The sequence below is a fragment of the Amblyraja radiata genome, chromosome 31 (genome assembly GCF_010909765.2).
Source record: "Amblyraja radiata isolate CabotCenter1 chromosome 31, sAmbRad1.1.pri, whole genome shotgun sequence".
In the NCBI taxonomy this organism is placed as follows: domain Eukaryota; kingdom Metazoa; phylum Chordata; class Chondrichthyes; order Rajiformes; family Rajidae; genus Amblyraja; species Amblyraja radiata.
This window is the reverse complement of record NC_045986.1, coordinates 17,949,073-17,969,721: the sequence shown is the minus strand read 5'-3', so window position 1 is coordinate 17,969,721 and position 20,649 is coordinate 17,949,073. Positions and strand designations below refer to the sequence as shown.

At 43.1% G+C, this 20,649-nt stretch overlaps 1 protein-coding gene across 21 annotated transcripts in view; it reads left to right on the top strand.

The window, feature by feature from the left end:
- Positions 1-3,795: 3,795 nt before the first annotated feature.
- tmem269 (transmembrane protein 269) overlaps positions 3,796-20,649 on the top strand; it is a 68,823-nt gene continuing 51,969 nt past the window's right edge. For 10 of the 21 annotated variants that reach the window (XR_004416529.1, XM_033047970.1, XM_033047975.1 and 7 more), the window contains exons 1-2: positions 3,796-3,934; positions 19,033-19,083. Coding sequence is in view for 4 of the 21 variants with exons in the window: in XM_033047970.1 (XP_032903861.1) it covers positions 19,059-19,083 (25 nt within the window). In the remaining 17 variants the exon portion in view is untranslated. Of the gene's footprint in view, positions 3,935-13,108; positions 13,259-19,031; positions 19,084-20,649 lie in introns of those variants that run through there. The other 11 variants (XM_033047971.1, XM_033047964.1, XM_033047968.1 and 8 more) reach the window with 5 other exon arrangements.

Here is a 20,649-nt window from a genome sequence, read left to right as displayed (position 1 = left end):
GTAGACCGGTTCATGAATCCTTGACTTGCTGGCTCAAAAGTCAACATTCAGTTCCTTGGTTGTGCTAAGGTCATAGTTCTGGCACCACTCAATCAAATGATTGAGCTCCCTCCTACACTCTAATTATCGTTGCCTGTAATTCGTCCAACAATGGCTGTGTCTTCAGCCAATGTAAAGATGACCTTGGAACTATATCTGGTTACACAATCATGGGTATGGAGTGATTAGAGCAGGGGACTGAGCACACAGCCCTGAGGTGCTCTTGTGGTTTTACATTGCTGTACAAGTAATTTAATAAATTAATACAACTAATTTAGTTCTTCCTGCTCCTGCCTTGACAGGAGATACAGAGCACCACCAGACTCAGGAACAGCTTTTTCAACTACTTTGTCAGGCTTATGAACTTTCCTTCCATAATCACAATCACAATCACAATAATACTTTATTTGCCAAGTATGTTTTGCAACATACGAGGAATTTCATTTGCCAAGTCAGTCATACAATAAAAAGCAATGGAACACACAAAATACATTTTAACATAAACATTCACCACAGTGACTCCTCCACATTCCTCACTGTGTGGAAGGCAAAAAAAAAGTTCAAATCTCTTCCCTTCTATGCTCTCCATAGTCAGGGGCCTCGAGCCGTCTGTTGACGGGACAATCTTGACTCCCACAGCCGGCGGCGTTTGGGCCCTCCGCATCAGGGCGATTGAACCCCGTGTCGGGGCTGGTCGAACCTCTACGTCTTTGGAGCTCCCGACCAGCCTCTCCCGAGAATGTGAGCTCCCGATGTAAAGTCCACAGGTCACGGTTGGAGCAATCCCAGGCAAGGGATCAGCTCCGATGTTAAGCCCACGCCTCGCGGTGGGGCTCAAGTTAGTCCGAGGAGGCCTCCAGCTCCATCGATGGTAGGCTGCAGCGTGACCGGAGATGCGATCCGGAAAATAATCGCATCTCCAGCAAGGTAAGAAACTGAAAAAAAAGTTTCCCCGATCCCCTCCCCCCACATAAAACAAACCGGAGAACATTTACACAAATTTTTACTGAAAATAACAAAAAGACTAAAAAACTGTTGGACTGACAGTTGGAGGGGCTGCCAATCGTTCGGCACCCCTGGTGGACAAAGCAAGAGAGACCAAGGATGGGTTAAAGGGAGTGGGAAAGGAGCACTGCTTTCGGTTAACCTTTGCTTTAGGGAGAACAAACGCAGCCTACCAGTCTCTCCTCATAACCGAAACATTCATTTATGTTGAATTTCCACTGCACCCTCTGCAATGAGGTGTTGCATTTTGGAACGTCTAACAAAGGCAGGACCTACACAGTGAATGGTAGGCCTCTGGGATCTAGGAGTGCAGGTGCATGGTTCCTTGGAGGTTAAGTAGCATATTGGTCTTTATCAGTCTTGAGTATTGAGTATAGAAGTTGGGAGGTTATGTTGCAGTTGTACAAGACGTTAGTGAGACCGTATTTAGAGTATTGTGTTCAGTTCTGGGCACCATGTTATAGGAAATAAATGGTCAAACTTGAAATGGTTCAGACAAGATTTACGAGGATGTTGCCAGGAGCTTTGGTCAGAGGTTGAGTAGCCTGGGTGTCTATTCCTTGGCACGCAGGAGGATGAGGGATGATCTTATAGAGGTGTATAAGACCATGAGAGACCATAAGAGACCATAAGATCATAGATCGGGTAGATGCATAGAATCTCTTGCCCACAGTGAGGGAATCAAGGACCAGAGGATATAGGTTCAAGGTTAAGGAGAAAAGATTTAATAGGAATCTGAGGGGTACAAAAGCTCAGGTAAGTTAGAATACTGTCCTATTCATGTGGACATTAGATTTTGTCTATGGAACTGATGAGCTACTATGCTGAGAAATATCTCAACCTCTAGCAAACTTGTTTTTGCTCAAGATTCCACGATCTGCAGTCACTAACGTCGCCATTGTACTGCTCCACTGTGAATTCCCCTCAAAGTAAGCCCACTTGGAAGGAATTCTTCCCCTCTCTCCGACAGTTGTGGGCACGATGGGCTTAATATTCGAGAATGGTCGAAAAACTTAATCTATCCATTACCTCCACAGATGGTGCCTAACTTGCTGGTTTAGTCATACAGCACGGAAACCGGCCCTTCGGCCCATGTCATTCATCTACACTAGTCTGTGTTTGGCCCATATTTGGCGTCCTGGTGCCATCGCAACAACCTGGAGCTCAATGCTCTTAAAACTGTGGAATTGATTGTAGACTTAAGGAGAACTCCCCCTCCCCTCACCACACTCACCATCAACAACACCACAGTCACATCTGTGGAGTCTTTTAAGTTCCTGGGAACCATCATCTCCAAGGTCCTTAATTGGGGGGGCTACCATCGACTCCACAGTCAAAAAGGCACAACAGAGGATGTACTTCCTATGGCAGCTGAGGAAGCACAATCTGCCACAGGCAATGATGGTCCAATTCTATAAGGCCATCGTAGAGTCTGTCCTCACCTTCTCCATTATGGCCTGGTTTGGCTCAGCCACCAAGCACGACACCCGGAGGCTGCAGCAAATCGTCCAATCAGCTGAGGTTATTGGCTGCAACCTTCTCTCCATTGACGAACTGTACACTGCAAGGGCCAGGAAGCGAGCGGGTAAGATCGTCTCTGACCCCTCTCACCTTGGCCACAAACTCTTTGAATCACTTCCCTCTGGAAGGCGACTCCGGACTGTCAAAGCTGCCGCAGCCAGACATAAAAACAGCTTTTTTCCACAAATGTAGCTCTACTTAATAGCCAGAAATCTGTATCCTCCTTTTGCTCTGGTATTTTGTTTGGTTCACATGTTTGGTCAATGGTGATTTATTATTAATGTTTAGTGTTTTATGTGACATTTGTAACTGTCACTGTATGTCATGTTGTCACTTGTGGGCAGAGCACCAAGACAATTCCTTGTATGTGAATACTTGGCCAATAAACTTATTAATTCATTCATTCTTGAAACTTCCTCCAGCATTTTTTATGCTTAAGATCCCGGCACCTGTAACCTCTTTACATATTCTTTACTTTAGAGACACAGCGCAGAAACAAGCCCTTCAGCCCACTGAGTGCGAGCCGACCAGCAATCACCTCCACACTAACATACACACCAGGGACAACTTAACCAAATCCATGAACCTGCACGTCTTTGGAATGTGGGAAGAAACCGGAGCAACCGGTGAAAACCCACGCGGTCACGGGGAGAACGTGTAAACTCCATACAGACAGCACCCGTGGTCAGGATCGAACCATGGTCTCTGGCGCTGTAAGCCAGCAACTCTACTGCTGCATCACCCTCTTCTGCCTCTATTTTTTCCGTGCGTGGTCACGATGGGCCAAACATTCGAGAATGATGGAGAATAAGGGGTCACAGTTTAAGGATAAGGGGGAAATCTTTTAGGACCGAGATGAGGAAAACATTTTTCACACAGAGAGTGGTGAACCTCTGGAATTCTCTGCCAGAGAAGGTAGTTGAGGCCACAGTTCATTGGCTATATTTAAGAGGGAGTTAGATGTGGCCCTTGTGGCTAAAGGGATCAGGGGGTATGGAGAGAAGGCAGGGATGGGGATACTGAGTTGGATGATCAGCCATGATCATATTGATGGCGGTGCAGGCTCGAAGGGCCCCTGCACCTAATTTCTATGTTTCTATTCCTACCCGGGCCCGACATGGTGAGCGGCACAATTGTGCGAAGCCAGACAGCACTCGACCCCAAAGATGCTCGATCCAGCCACGCCGCCACATGCACGCGCAATGGGCTGCCGCGCCGGCCACGCCTCCCAGAGGGAAGCGTCTAGAACACGTGCGCACCGTTAGATCAGCGCAGGACGGAGCAAGGAGTCTGTGTCAGTTAGGCGTCGAGTCGACTCGAGTCGGGGGTGACCGCGGCTGCCCGGAGCTGCTCTTAGTGTTGTAACCGGGTAGGTCCCTCGAATTGTCAGAGCGGAAACATCACAGGGCCGCCGTGAAGAAGGGTACAATGGGGAATGGGGGAGGGGGGAGGGGAGGGGGGTTCGGCGGCGGCGGCGGCGGCGATCAGAATGGGTCGGGGGGTGTTCGGCGGCGGCGGCGGCGCGTTATAACAGGCGATCGTTCCTCGCCTCTTCCTCCAGCCCCGACTCCGGGTATCGGCAGTCGGACGTGCCTGAGATGATGGGGCGGCCGCGCCGGAGTTGCCGCGCAGTTCATCGCAGCGCGGCTCCGGCGATGCGCTTTATAATGGAACCCGTGGCCAGCCGCTCGACATCATCTTCCCATTCCCTCTCTTACCTCCGTCCCTCGACCAGCATCTTTCGCCATCCCTCATCCATCCCCCCCTCAATCACAGAGGCCGTCCACCTCCAGTTTCTCCCCCTCGCCGTGCGAGCAAGTCCTTTGATTAGGCACTGGTTCTCCCTGGTAATTAAATCCAAGGCCGGCTATCGTTATTCACCCCTTGTACCTCTCTGCCTGCGGCGATGCCAACATCCGTGGCTTCATTTTAAACAAAGTGCTGCAAGAACTCAGCTCGTCGGGCATCATCTATGGATAGAAATGGGCAGACGATGTTTGGTGAGTCTGATAAGGATCTCGACCCAAAACACCGACTGTCCATTTTCCTGCACAGATGCAGTGTGGCCCTCAGAGCTGCTCCAACTGTGTTTTTTTTACTCAAGATTTCAGTATCTGCAGTATCTGTGTCTTCCGTGGATTGATTTTGGGTTGGATTAAGTGTTAAAAGTGCAGTCTTCTCTGTTGCGGGCCTGTTCCAGGGACCTTCTTAGACTAATTAAAACCTGAACCGCGTTCAATGGGTTGGTTCCCTTCCCTCGCGTATGGGGAAACGTTATAATCTCTCAAATGCACTGTACCTTCAAAAGTATTTGTTTTTTTAATTGCCACTTGCCATAAATTTGTGATCATTTGGAAAAGATAATTCATCAAACACATGGAGAACTACTGACCACGACTGTAAATTGATAAAAGTTATTGAGAAAGATGGGAATAGATCAAGAATAAATGTTTTAAATTGGGGGGGAGGTCAATTTTATGAAAAATTAGTCAGTGCTGACAAAAGTAGACTGGGAGTACATTTTGCAGGTAAGTCTACATCAACTTGGCACGGCAGCCCAATACCTGTGCATTAGCAGCAGACATAACTACTCCAGGCTCTTGTTCCTGTAATGGTGAAAGTCAAGGGTAACAAGTGCAGGGACCTCTGGTTGTTGAAGGTCAGGTAAAGAGAGAAAAAAATAAGTGTGCCATATGTAGAGAACTAATGACAGGACTGACCCATCAAGTGTATAAAAAGTATAGGAAGACTGTTAAAAAGGAAAATAGGAATGCACAAATTATAGGAGAGGTCACAAAATATTACTGGCAGACAGGCTTAAAGCAAATCCAAAGGAACTAAAGTATATTAAGGGCAAAAGATTAGCCAGCAAAAGAATAGGACCCATCGGGGACAACTGGGAGAATCAATTCATGAATCAAGGAGGTATAGATGAGGTCCTAAATGAATATTTGTAATGTGTATTCCCAAATAAAACAGGCTTTATAGATGGAGAGGTAAAATTCCAGTACAATTCTCCCTCAATGAAGAGGAGGTACCTAATACCTGAGAGGGTTTTAAAGGTGGATACGTTCCCAGAGCTGGATGAGACTTATCCTAAACTGCAATGGAAGGAAAGACAAGAGATTGCTGGGGCTTTTTGACTGATTTTTTTTTAATGTTAATGGCCACTTAAGTCACCGAATGACTGGAGGACAACAAATGTGGTTTCCCTTTTCAAGACGTATAGCAGGGGAAATCCAGGTAATTACAGACCTGAGGGCCTAAAATAAGTAGGATAGAGATTATTCGGGGGGAAAATTGAGGACAGGATTAACACTCATTTGGAGTAAATCGATCACTCGATCAAGGTAGATCCTGTCTGACTGATCTGTATTTTTTTTTTCAGTGGTAACAAAATGGATTGATAACAATAATGTACATGATGTGATTTACATGGACTTAAGTAAGGCCTCTGACAAGGTCCTTCACAGAAAATAGGTGCAGGAGTAAGCCAATCGGCCCTTCGAGCCAGCACCACCATTTAATTTCATGGCTGATCATCCAAAATCAGTACCCCTTTCCTGGTTTTTCCCCATTTCCCTTGATTCTGTTAGCTCCAAGAGCTATATCTAACTCTTTCTTGAAAACATCTAGTGAATTGACATCCACAGCCTTCTATGGCAGAGAATTCCACAGATTCACAACTCTGGGTGAAAATGTTTTTTCTCATCTCAGTCCTAAATGGCCTACCCCTTATTCTTAAACTGTGACCCCTGGTTCTGGACACCCCTCCCCAACATTGGGAACATTTAGCCTGTCCAATCCCTTAAGAATTTTATATGTTTCTACAAAATCCTCTCTCCTAAATTCCAGTGAATGCTAGCCCAGTTGACCCATTCTTTCATCATATGTCAATCCCGCCATCCTGGGAATTAACCTGGTGAACCTACGCTGCACTCACTCAATAGTAAGAATGTCCTTCCTCAAATTAGGAGACCAAAACTGCGCACAATACTCCAGGTGTGGTCTTACTGTGTGAATGTGTGTGAGTGATTGGTGGTGGTCGGAGGGGCCGTAGGCGCAGATTGGCAGCCACGCTTCCGTCAGTCTGCCCCAGGGCAGCTGTGGCTACAGAAGTAGGTTACCACCACCGAGTGTGACTGAGGAGTGAATGAATAATGCGATGTAAAGCGCCTTGAGTATTAGAAAGGCGCTATATACATCCTATCCATTATTACCAGGGCTCTGTACAGCTGCAGTAGGACTTCCCTGCTCTTATGTTCAAATCCTCTTGCTATGAAGGCCAATGTGCCATTTGCTTTCTTCACTGCATGCTGTACCTGTATGCTTAATTTCACTGACCGATGTACAAGGACACTCGTTGTATAAGGTCTTGTTGCACATCCTCTTTTCCTAATCTGACACCATTCAGATAATAATCTGCCTTGTTCTTGTGTGGGATCTTGTCAAAGGCTTTTTGAAAGTCCAGTTACACCACATCCACTAGCTCACCCTTATCCATTCTACTTGTTACATCCCCAAAAAAATTCCAGAAGATTAGTCAAGCATGATTTCCCCTTCATAATTCCATGCTGACTTTGACCGATCCTGTCACTGCCTTCCAAATGTGCTGCTATTACATCTTTAATAATCTATAATTCCCCGTTTTTCTCTCTCCCTCCTATCTTAAAAAGTGGGGTTACATTTTGCTGCTTCCTCTGGCCAATTTATATGCCTCTTCCTTGGATTTAACACTATCCCTAATTTCCCTCGTTAACCACGGTTGAGCCACCTTCTCCGTTTTATCCTTACGCAAGATAGATGAACAATTGTTGTAATTCATCCATGTGATCTTTAAATCTTTGCCATTGCATCTCCACCCTTTAAGTATCATTTGCCAGTCTATCCTAGTCAATTCCCATCTCATACCATCAAAGTCACCTTTCTATAAGTTAAGGCCCTCGTCTCTGAATTAACCGTATCATTCTCTATCTTAATGCAGAATTCCACCATATTATGGTCATTGTTGCCAAGGGGTTTTGCACAACAAGATTGCTAACTAATCCTTCCTCATTACACAATACTCAGTCGAGGATGGCCTGCCCTCTAGTTGGACCCTCATGCGAGTTTGGTCGAAAAGATTGGGGCCCCTGGTATTCAGGGCAAATTGGATCTAATGTTTGCCTGGAAGTAGGTATCGAGAGTGATGTTAGACGGTTGTTTTTTGATTTGATTATGACCAGGGGTGTTGCACAGGGATCGATGAGATCTTGCTGTAAAATTTGTGAATGATTTGAATGTGAGTGAATGTTTTGAATATGATTGTAGGAGGCATGGATCATTAAGTTAAATTTGTAAGATGAACTTGAAGATTGGTGGAGTTGTTGGTGGTATGGAAAGTCATCTTAAGCTACAGGGTAATATTGACATATTAGTAAAATGACAGATGAAATTAATCCAGTTAAATGTGAATGGATGCGTATTAAGGGCATCAATGAGGCTAGGACATACACCATGAATGGTAGGTTCCTGGAGAGTAATTGGGAACAGAAAGACCATGTACAAGTCCAAACGTCCTTGAAAGTTGTAATGCAAGTAGATAATATGGCTAAGTGTCCTTTATTTTGCTGGGACATTGAATACACGAGAAGGGAGGTTATGCTCCAATTTCATAAGACATTGGTCAGACACCAGCTGGAGTACTGCATACAGTTTTGGGCACCACACTATAGATGTGATACTGTTGGAGAGGGTGCAGGGAAGATATTGCCTGAAATATAGATGTTCTGTATGAGGGGAGTCTAGAAATGCTAGCTCTTTTTTTTCTGGAATGAAGAAGTTCAAGAGAGATGTAGGAATAATTTACATGAGACGTGAGTAAAAGCTTCTTTATTCACAATAACTTTCGCTGACAAGGAGACCAGTTGAGCAAGAGACTGTTCTACAGATTCAAAGTTTGCAGCATTTTTATATCATGTCTGATAGCAGAAATGTGAAGTTAGTCACGTATACTGTTTACACGGTTAACTGTTATGATCTGTAAATTTCCCCTCAAAACTTGTCCCAATCACCAAAAAAACCGGTATTCAAGTTGTTGACTTCATGAGTCATTTAAATGAGACATGTTTAGCTTAGCACAGAATGGAAACTTCACTGGAGTTAAGTTTGATTCCAATGGAACAAAATGCTGCCCATATTCATGACAAGATGGAAGAATACTTCTGTTCTTCCCACAATTCCAACAACTGCTCTATTTTGTCCTTGCAGGACAATATGAAAGGGCATTAGTCAGTATTATCATACAAGGAGATGTACATGAGTTGCATAAAGGTGTGATCGACATTATATTGAAGCATGATATGCCGGGGCTTGGCAGTGAGATTGGAGTGCTGTTTTGATGAACCGAGAGCATGAGGCTGAGTGATAGCTGGAACAAAGACCCATCATTTATTTATTTGCCTTTGTATGCCACAATTTAAGATTTGTAATGGAAAAAATCACATGTGGTTAAAGTGCACATTGTCAAATTTTATTAAAGGGTTTCACCATATAGAAATTACAGCTGTGTTTATACATAGTCCACCTCATTTCAGGGTGCCATAATGTTTGGGACACATGGCTTCATAGGTGTTTGTAATTGCTCAGGTGTGTTTAATTGCCTCCTTAATGCAGGTATAAAAGAGCTCTCAGCCCCTCGTCTTTCCTCCAGGCTTTCCATCACCTTTGGAAACTTTTATTGCTGTTTATCAACATGAGGACCAAAGTTGTGCCAATAAAAGTTAAAGAAGCCATAATAAGACTGAGAAACAAGAATTAAACTGTTAGAGACATCAGCCAAACCTTAGGCTTACCAAAATCAACTGTTTGGAGCATCATTAAGAAGAAAGAGAGCACTGGTGAGCTTACTAATCATAAAGGGACTGGCAGGCCAAGGAAGACCTCCATAGCTGATGACAGAAGAATTCTCTCTATAATAAAGAAAAATCCCCAAACACCTGTCCGACAGATCAGAAACACTCTTCAGGTGTCGGGTGTTGATTTGTCAGTGACCACTCTCCACAGAAGACTTCATGAACAGGGATACAGAGGCTACACTGCAAGATGCAAACCACTGGTTAGCCACAAAAATAGGATAGCCAGTTACAGTTTGCCAATAGGTACTTAAAAGTGCAACCACAGTTCTGGAAAAATGTCTTGTGAGACGAAGATGAACTTGTATCAGCGTGATGGCAAGAGCAAAGTATGGAGGAGAGAAGGCACTGCCCAAGATCCAAATTGTACCACCTCATCTGTGAAACAGTGGTGGGGGTGTTATGGCTGCTGAAGGTACTGGTTCACTTAATTTCATTGATGATACAATTGCTGACGGTAGTAGCAGAATCAATTCTGAAGTGTATAAACACATCCTATCTGCTGAAGTCCAAACAAATGCCTCAAACTCATTGGCTGGGGTTTATTCTACAGGAAGACAATGATCCCAAACATACTGCTAAAGCAACAAAGTAGTTTTTCAAAGCTAAAAAATGGTCAATTCTTGAGTGGCCAAGTCAATCACCCAATTGAGCATGCCTTTTATATGCGGAAGAGAAAACTGAGGGGGACTAGCCCCCAAAACAAGCATAAGCTAAAGATGGCTGCAATACAGGCCTGGCAGACCATCAGCAGAGAAGACACCCAGCAACTGGTGATGTCCATGAATCGCAGACTTCAAGAAGTAATTGCATGCAAAGGATATGCAATAAAATACTAAACATGACTACTTTCTTTTACATAACATTGCTGTGTCCCAAGCATGGTGCCCTGAAATGGGGGGAACTATGTATAAACACTGCTGTAATTTCTACATGGTGAAACCTAAATGTATAAAAATGGCCTTAATTAAAATCTGACAATGTGCACTTTAACCACATGTGATATTTTCTATTACAAATCTCAAATTGTGGATACAGAGGCAAATAAAAAAATGATGGATCTTTGTCCCAAACATTATGGAGGGCACTGTATAAGGTGACAGTGGCCATAATAATAATAATAATAATAGCATGCTTTAAAATGGTCTTAAAGAATCCTCCAGCCCAGCTCCCTATGTCAGGGAGCCACCCCCACCAGTCAAAGGGCCCTACCTCTGAGATATTTGCAAGGTGCGGATATGCTCCTAAATAATCCTTAAATCAGTCTTGCTTAGTTTATCTTGGTTAGAGAAGAAGCAGAATTCCACGAGGGCCGCACAGAATTTCTCTCCCCCTCCCTCCCCGGCCATTAGGAGAATGTCTAGAGTCATCTGATTGCCTTCTCCAGCTCATTTACTCCTAGGCCAGGTATCCGGGGGGGAGAGAAATTTGTGGAATCCCTTATTGCGGACCATAAATTATCGACATGTCTCGTGTCTAGCTTTCCCAGGGGGTGGCTGAACACGATTCCTGATCCAATGCATAGGTAAATATTTATAGGCATTATCACCACATTCAAAATATCCCCTGCTGAATAACCATAGGGTACCACTCAGTTTTGTTCTGCCAAATTAAATTCCAGTGCCTAGCTGGCAAATTAGTGTGTATAATGCGTACCATAGAAAACTGCTCTGGCGCCCCAATCTTGGTGCACTAAGGGCTGTGGGTTTCCCAGTTGCATTTTACTGCTTAATGAAATTACCAGCTCTCCACCAATGTAAAGTGTCACCATAAGTAATGTTATAAGATCTCTGACAGTAGCAGGTGGAATTAATGGCAAAGACAGTTTCAAGTCATTATAGATCATCGTGTCTAGACAAGTTTCCAGTGTCCCCTTGTAGTATAAGATCGGGGGGGGTTCTCATTAGAGGTGCTGGTAAACTGAAAACCGAGGATGTGTGACATCACAGTCCAGTTACTGACATTGTTTTAAATTAACGCTGCCCACCTGGGTACCTCCTTATGTATAGTTCTTTCGGGCACACAAGTGTGCTCTTCTTCATGAGAATCTGTAGGTTGCCACCGCTAGGATGGTACTTGAGTTAACAGGACCACAGTACCTTTGTACCATGACGATCAGAGGGGTAGGCATGGAGACGCATATTAGTATTGGCAGTAGACAATGCTGGAGTAAGTCAGCGGGTCAGGCAGCATCTCTGGGGAGAAGGAATGGGTTAGTATTTGCAGTAGTGGTGGGAAGATGGGTACAAATCCATTAGTACTGCTTGGTACTGCAAATCCATTGGTATTGTCTGTATTCCCTGAAAGGCTGTTATTGTCCCAATCTGCTGTGCTTGAAATCACAATAGTTAGCAACATTAAACAGAGTTCAGTGGCTCGTACCCGCTTGCAATGGGAGATGTGGATCCATGTCGCTTTTCCTTGTAGCTTGACTGGTTTTGGTCGTCAACAGCACTTGGAACATTCCTTCCCAGTGTGGTTGGAGGCAGTTCTTTTGTTTAAAATTATTGATGAGCACATAGTCCCCGGTCTAATAAACGTGACAGCTTTCTCTGGTTGGCTCCTTTTGTGCCTCGGTTACCTGTGAGTAGAAACTGGAGAGATTTAATGCAATGCAATAATTCGGCATGTTCTCATCCATGCTATGAATGTGTATCACTTTTGTTGACAGTGGAGCACCTGCTGTTAATTTCACTCCCCATTACTACATTTTATGGAGTTAACCATGTATGCCAATTATGGATCTCATTTACCTACTGGGAAGGCAGCAGGCCACTTTAAACCTGTCACATTACATAATTTAGCCAATTTAGTCTTGAGTATCCCGTTTTGTCTTTCAATTGTCCCTGATGACTGTGGGTGATGTAGGCAGGATAAATGTTGTTTGCACTGAAATCCCTTCATTAGTTCCATTATAACTAAGCCAGTAAAGTAGGGTCCATTGACATAAGCTCTGGAATGCTAAATCTAACCATCAATCCAATTGTTGGTGTTGGCTATTATTTAATTGACCGCATTCTCTCCTGGTAAGAAGGTTGCAAATTCAAGGCACAAAAGGGGCAATTTATCAGTGACCAATTAACTTATCACCTACACTTATTTGGGAAGTGGGAGGAGTCCTGAGCACATGACGAAAACCCACGTGATAACAGGGAGAACATGCAAACTCTAGGTCAGGATTGAAATTGTGTTCCTGGCACTGTGAGGCTGCAGGTGTACTAACGATATTTCACCAGCCTGGGTGAATACAGTTATGAATTATTGTCTCAAAATAAAGGGTCTGCCATTAAGAGCAGTTGAGAAGAAATGTATTTAACCAAATGGTGATGAATCTTCAGAATTTTATCTGCAGGTTTAGTTGCTGAGTACATTTAAGAGAGCAATTGCTAGCTTTTGGTCGGTAAGGGTTATTGGGTTGGCATGAGAGAATGGTGCTGGGGTGTAAGATCAGTCAAAAGCTTATTGAATTACAGAGCAGGCATGAATGGCTGAATGCCTTCCCTTTTTATGTTCCATGTTGGAAATAGTGTGTATGTTGGGGAGTACTCTTAGCAGCCATGGTAGCACAAACATAAATGTAAATGCTATATTTCACGCTGAATGTGTACACCGGGTGTTTGCATCAGATAAGTATTGTGTTGTTTCCACAGATGAAAGCTGAAACATTTGTGTCGTGCGTGGTGCGCAGCCTTTCCAGATTGAAAGTGGTGGTCAGTTGTGGATTTGTATGTACGACCATTGTGTAAGATTTGACAGCAAACATTGCGGATTTCGCTCGGCACAAATAGAGCCCATCCAATGTATGTGCTTATTTTAGGGTAAATTAATATTAATATAGTATTTTTCCCTTGGTAGGGGAATCAAATACCAGAGGGCACAGTTTAAGGTGAGAGGGGAAAGATTTAATAAGAACTTGAGGGGCAACTGTTTTTACACAGAGGGTGGTGCGCATACAGAACAAACTGTCAGAAGAAGTGCACAAAGTGCTGGAATAATTCAGTGGGTCACATAGCATCTCTGGAGAACATCGATAGTTGACATTTGTGGTCGAAACCCTTCTTCAGACGGGGTCTGAAGAAGGGTCTTGACCTGAAACATCACTTATCCATGTTCTCCTGAGATGCTGTCTGCTGTGTTACTCCAGCACTTTGTGTCCTTTTGTGTATTAATCAGCATCTGCAGTTCTTTGTTTCTACTGCCAGAGAAAATTGTAGTGGTCGAAATAATAATATTTAAAAGACATTTGTACAGGTATATTAATAGAAAGGGCTTGGGAAAGAGGGGAATGGGACAAACACGGCCAAATGAGACTAACTGAGGTTGGCTACTTGATCAGCATGGATGAGTTGGGCTGAAGGGCCTGTTTCTGTGCTGTACGATTCTATGCTACAGTTGAAAGGTCTGTTGGCTGGCAACTACTGTTACCGCTGTATAGTTCTTAATTCTACTGCTAGTACTTACAGACTTGAAACTTCTACATTTCAGCAATGTGCCCTCCAGCAATTAATGCCTCACTTGCTAAAAATGACAGTGGATCCATGGAATATGGATTTTTCATGATGACAGCAGATGGTCAGCAAGCAGTTGTCAACAGTAATTGGGTGTCTGGTTTAATCTATTTTTGTCAGGACTGATTCCAGAGTGTACATTGAGAAACTGTCTAATCATAATGCCACTTGCTATCAAGGAGAAATGATGAATTCCCACTTATCTCGTATGTTGAGGGTAGTAGTGTAGCAATGTGGTGACTTGATACATCTTATTCCAAGCCCAAATGGTGGCAAGTCTTGCTCATGAAGGCATAAACTCTCTACGCCTTGAACTGATAGATTGGATTATCAAATGAAACTGTGTAATGAATTCACAAGGAACTGCAGATGTGGTTTTACCACTAAGCTATTTGTTACCCATGGTTGAGGTTACAATTGTGTTTTCCTTTCCTAAAATCAGGAGCTCAAACTTGATTGAAGAATGTGTTATAGAGGGTAACCTTTGTCTTGCAAGATTTATTAGCCCTTCATAAAAGAGGGAAGAAGATTGGACTTTATAGCCTTCCATCACAGTGAGTCCGCTGTGGTGAATGATTGTTAACTTTTATGTAGTTGTGTCAATTGTTGCTTTTTTTTATTATGGCTGTGTGGTAAATCGAATATCCCTACCTTAATTGGTACACGTGACAATAAAATACCTTGAACTTTGAAATATGGTGATGACGGCTGTGTGCTGCAGCTCTACTTGCGAAACCTGCCTTGGAAATCCCAAACTGATTGCACCGGTCCTCGAATATTTGTTGGAGCTGGCCTTCCAGAAGACCCTGCAGCAGGGCTGTATTTGTTCTTCAGTCTCCTCTGCAGGAAAAGCCAGAGCCACTTGGCTGCTCTTCTGTTTCTCTATACTCATTGAGACTACAATTAAACCACCTAAAATAGGCAATAATAAAAGGCTTTTGTGATCTCACAATCACTAAGATTCCACACAGCAGCTTCAACCCTGTCGAAAGAAATCTCTCCAAGTCATTCCTAACAAATCTGCAAGTAATTTATGATTTCTCTAAATAACATTAGGGAGTTTTTCTATTTAGATTAATTTTCTGGGTTCAACACTGCATGTATAATTCAGTTTTACAGGTGAGCTACCAATTGTATTCTGCATCTGCATTGATGTAACTCGTGCATATTTTGTGGTACAGAGATGTACCTGATCAATATTAAGAGGAACCTAATTCCATTATCCAATTAATTTTCATCTTGGAAGCCAATTGAAAAATGTATTAAAAACCTGCCTTGCAATTTTATTTCTAGACCATGTTTTTCCTATCTACAATGAAGAGTCAAAGAAAATTTGGAAGACAAAATGTTGCTATTGTGAATAATGTTAGAAAATAGTTCAATTATTTATTTTAGAAGGAAAAAAGCGATAATTCAGGGAATTATAGGCCCACGAGCCCCGCGTCCGTGGTCGGGAAGATGTTGGAAAGGATTTTTCAGAATAGGATATATACTCATCTGGAGGAGAATGGGCTAATTATGGACACGCAAAATGGCTTTGTATGTAAAAGGTCATATCGTACTAACTTGATCTATTTTTTTGAGCGACAACAATGATCGATGAGGGTAGGGGGTCAATGTCTCCACAGATTTTAGTAGGGCATTTGATAATTGTCGAATTTGATAATTGTAGGCTGACCCAGAAGAATAAGATGCACAGGATTCATGGTGACTTAGTCATATGGATTCAGAACTGACTTAGTCATTGGAGAAAGAGGGATGTGATAGAAAGCCATTATTCAGGCTGGATGTCTGCGACCAGTAGAGTTCTGCTGGGATTTGTGCTGGAACCTCTGCTGTTGTTTGCGGTATATATAAATGACAGGCATGAATGTAGATGGGTTGGTTAGTAAGTTTGCAGACAATACCAAAATTGTGGAATTATGGACAGTGGGGAATGCTGCCAAAGGATACAGTAAGATATAGATAAGGTTCAGAAATGGCAGATGGAGTTTAATCTGAGCAAGCGTGAGGTGTTTGGAAGGACTTTGGGAGGTTGAATGCAAGGGGAGAGTATACCGTTACTGACATGACTCTGAACATCATTGATGTACGGAGGGACCTTGGGTCCAAGGTACTGTACGATTGCAGTAAAACATTCCTCTTCCTATGCTCAAACGCACTGGCTAAGAAGAACAAAGAAACCCTGGTCTTATGCATCTCCCCTTCTCCTAATCTATCATTGTTTAGATAATGTTCTGTCCTGGTTTTTTTTTCTATATTGGATAATCTTGCATTTATTCATGACATATGTCATTTATCATGCATTTGACTGCTTGCATAATTTGCCCAAATTGCACTGGAGCCTCTGCATCCTCCTGACAATTCGGTCCATCGATTTTCTGACAACTGATGGTCCAGCACACCTTTTAATACAGACTAAATTATGAGAGTGCATTTGAAATATCCCCGAGAAGTCCCCTGAAAATGTGGCACCTAGGCCGGATGAGAAGGCCAAACTCTACCTCATCGGGACTTCAGCTCCGAATAGCAGGTCGAATTTGCCCCCTGTGGCCGGGACTCTGGAACTCTGGCCCAGCCGGAGTCAGCAGATATGTTCCCATAGCCGACTTCCATGGCCGATTGGCAGGCCAAATTATTTGAGGCCTAGCTAGGGTAGACAGTCAGAACCTTTTCCCAGAGTGGAAATGTCCAGCACTAGGCATAGAGGGAAAAGTTTAATGGCGATGTGCAGGGCAAGTTTTTTTACAGAGATTGGTGGGATCCTGGAACGCACTGCCAAGGATGGTAGTGAAGGCAGATATAATAGTGGCATTTAAGAGGCTTTTAGATAGGCACATGGAAGTGCAGGGAATAGAGGGATATGAATCATCTACAGGCAGATGAGATTGGTTTAACTTAGCATCATGTTCAGTACAAACATTGTGGGCCAAAGGGCCCATTCCTGTGCTGTACTGTTCTATGTTGTAGCTTCTGTTCCTGAGAAGACAATCTATGTTTGTCCAAGCTCTCCTTAGAGTTCTCCCCTCTAATCCAGGCAGCATTCTTATAATCTTCTTCTGCTTCCTCTCCAAAGCCTCTACATCCTTCCAGTCATGGGGAACCAGAACTGCACAAACAACTCCAAATGCGGCCTTGCCTAAGTCCAATAAAGCTGCAACATGACTTCCTGACTCTTGTACTCAATGCCCCAACCGATGGAGACAAGCGTCACCTTTTCACCAGTCTACATGTGTGGCCATTTTCAGGGAATTACAGACTTGGACACCATGATCCCTCTATAGCAATACTATTAAGGGGCTTGGCATTAGCTGTATACTTTCCCCTTGCACTTGACCTCCCAAAGTAAAAACCCCTCACTTGCTTGGATTAAGCTTTACCTGCCTTTTCTCCGCCCATTTCTGTTCTGTCCCGCTGCGTAATTTGACAGCCTTTCTCATTATCCGCAACTCCTCCAATGTTGCTGTCATCTGCAATTTTACCCACCGACCCATCTACATTTATATCCCAGTCATTGGTATATATCATACACAAAAGGTCCCAGCACAAATCCCTGCAGATCTCTGCTGATCACAGTTCTCTAGCCTGAAAATCCTCCTCTTATCACAACCTTCTACTTCTATGAGTGTGCCAGTTCTGAATCCAAACAACTTGGTCACTGTGGATCCCATGCATCTTAAAATTCTGGATCAGCCTTTTGGATCGGCTGTTTTGCTCAAGGTTCCTTTCACTAAATTGTAAACAAAGGCCAAGAAGGAGTTTCCCGTAGTCACCATCTGCTCCAATTCTCGATAGGCTGGCATTGGGTCATCCTGTATGATTGGCAAATTGTGGAAAATACAGCAAGCCTATCTAGAGAAGTCCTAGCAAGGTGTCTTTTAGACAAACGACAGCATGAAATTGCAAGATAAAGAGTGTAAGAAAGCCTGGGGTCAACTGTTGTAATTTGCTGCAGAACCTGAACAATGGAGTGAACCATTTTTATAATTTGAGGTGAATTCTTCTAGGCTGCATATTGTGCCTAGGGTGTTTTCCTTAACTCTGATCTTGTGCTCACCCTTTTCATTTGATTCCTCCCACTTTTCTCGTTTTAAATGTGTAGCCATGGACTCTCGCATCGGTCCTAGCTATACCTGCTTTTTAGTTGGTTCTGTCAAACAGTCCGTGTTCCAAATGTACACTGGCACAACTCCCTCTGCTACATCGATGACTGCATTGGGCTACCTTCTGTACCTGCGCAGAACTCGTTAATTTAGTTAACTTTACCGCTAACTTCCACCCAGCCCTCAAATTGACTTGGACTATCTCTGATACCTCTCTTCCCTTTCTTGATCTCTCTGTCTCTATCACAGGAGACAGACTATGGACTGGTGTCTACTAGAAACCCACGGACTCCCACAGTTATCTGGATTACTCCTGCTTCCACCTTACCTCTTGCAAATACATTATCCCCTACTCTCAATTCCTCTCTGTCTGCCACGTCTGCTCCCAAGATGAGACTTTCCATTCTAGGACATCCGAGATCTTCTCTTTCTTTGGTAAATGTGATTTCCCACCCCCCTCTGTCATAGATGGATCCCTCACACACTTCTCTGTCCCGTAGTTCTGATCTCACTCCCTTCCCCCCCCCCCCCCCCCCCCCCCCCGACAGAACAAGGATAGAGTTTCCCTGGTCTCGTGCCCCCCCCCCCCCACCTCCCTAGGAGCACCCCACCATAATCAGTCTGAAGAAGGGTCCCGACCTGAAACATCACCTATCTATGTTTTCCAGAGACGAAACCTGACCCGCTGAGTTACTCTAGCACTTTGTGTCTTTTTTTATAAACCAGCATCTGCAATTCCTAGTTTCTACAGAGACCCTCTGGCTTACTTTTGGAATGTTGTGCATGTTGTTGATGTTGTCAGTACCATTCTTAAAAGATCGTGAAAATGACAATAGCCTTCAATTCTACAATCTCGGACAAAATTGACAGTCTTGAATTTTGTGGTGGAGGAAACTCTTGGATAATTGAATATAAAATGATAGGTAGATTCCTAATATCATTACTTGTTTTACTGTTTTTCAGCAGAAGTTTTTCCAAGTTAAGTCAAGATGTTTATACTGAACCCTCCTTCCAGTAAGTACATATTACCAGTCACTTAAATCTGCCCATGGTGATCGCCCTTCTTGAGCACCTCTTAATCTTCTTAAGAAGTCAATTTTTATCTCATTATTTCACTTCAGCTGTTCATATTGCCATTAATTTAAATCTTGACGCTCTTTCCTTGCCATAACCCTGATGATTTTTTAGAGAAATTTTAGAATTTTTTAGAAGATACTGTGAGACTTAATTTGTTGTATGTATGCAATGATGGAGAATTGAAGGAGCTACTAAAGCAAAAATAGCTTTTGTAATAGAAAGTGATAATCTTTTTTGTTCCCGCAACACAAAATTACTGTTGGTTGTTACCGGTTTCTTTTTATCACTTGTTGAGATGTAGTGAGAAATTTTGATTTATATGCTATTCAAGTGTATCATACTGTACATTAATACATCAGTTAGTGCAAGAGATAAAATAAACTGAGTACAGAACATAGTTATAGCTGCATAGAAAGTATTGGTTTTGGTTTATTGGATTATTTTGTCACATTTACTAAGATACATTGAAAAGCTTTGTTTTCATGCTCCCCAGTCATATACTATATGCAAGTACACTCAAGTCGTGCATAAGAACATAAACATGCATGCATAAAGAGAAAAATATGTGAGTGCAGAGAAATTCTGAGAGATTTACAATAAGAATGCAGATCTAAAAGAGTGGAATGATTGTAGTGGATGATAGTAAGTCATCGTCTGGGACTAGAATGCAAAAAAATCACCACACTCTTTAAATCGTAATTTATTTATTTTTTAAGTGCAAAGACTGCAACAAGGTAGATTGGAAGATGGTGAATTCAGCCTTAACATATAAGAAGTCCATTCAAGTGTCTGAATCTGATGGTGTGTGCTTTCAAGCTTCTGTATCTTCTGCCTCTCCGGGAGAGGGGACCAAATAAATGACTGGATTATGAGTGGTTCTTGAATATATTAACTGCTTTCCCAAGCAGCCTGAAGTATAGATGGGGTCGATGGGAGGAAGGCTGCTTTATGTGATGGACTGGAATACATTTATAAATGTCTGCAATTTCTTGTGGTCTTGGGCAGAGCAGTTGCTATATCAAGCTGTGATGCATCAGGATAGGATTCTTTCTATGATGCATCTGTAGAAATTGGTAAAAGTAATTGGAGACATCTCTCTGTCTCTTTAACCCTCTGAGTACATAGACATGTAGTATGTGTGCTCTCTTGGCTGTAGTGACCAAGACAAATTATTGGTGATATTTTCACCTTGGAAGCTCTCAACCATCTCTACTTCTGCACCACTGATACAGACTGGGATGTGCACTCCACTGCTTCCTGAAGTTGATGACCAGCCCCTTTGCCCTATTGACGTTGAAGGAGAGTTTGTTGTAGTGACACTATGCTTCTCAGCTCTCTATCTCCTTTCTGTACTCTGGTCTTGTCTTTGTTTGAAATCCATAACAATGCAATCATCTGAAAACTGAAATGAAAATGGAGCAGAATTTGGCCACACCATCGTGAGTGTACAGGAGTATAGTGAGGTGCTGAGAATACAACCTTGTATGTTGAAAATCTATCTTG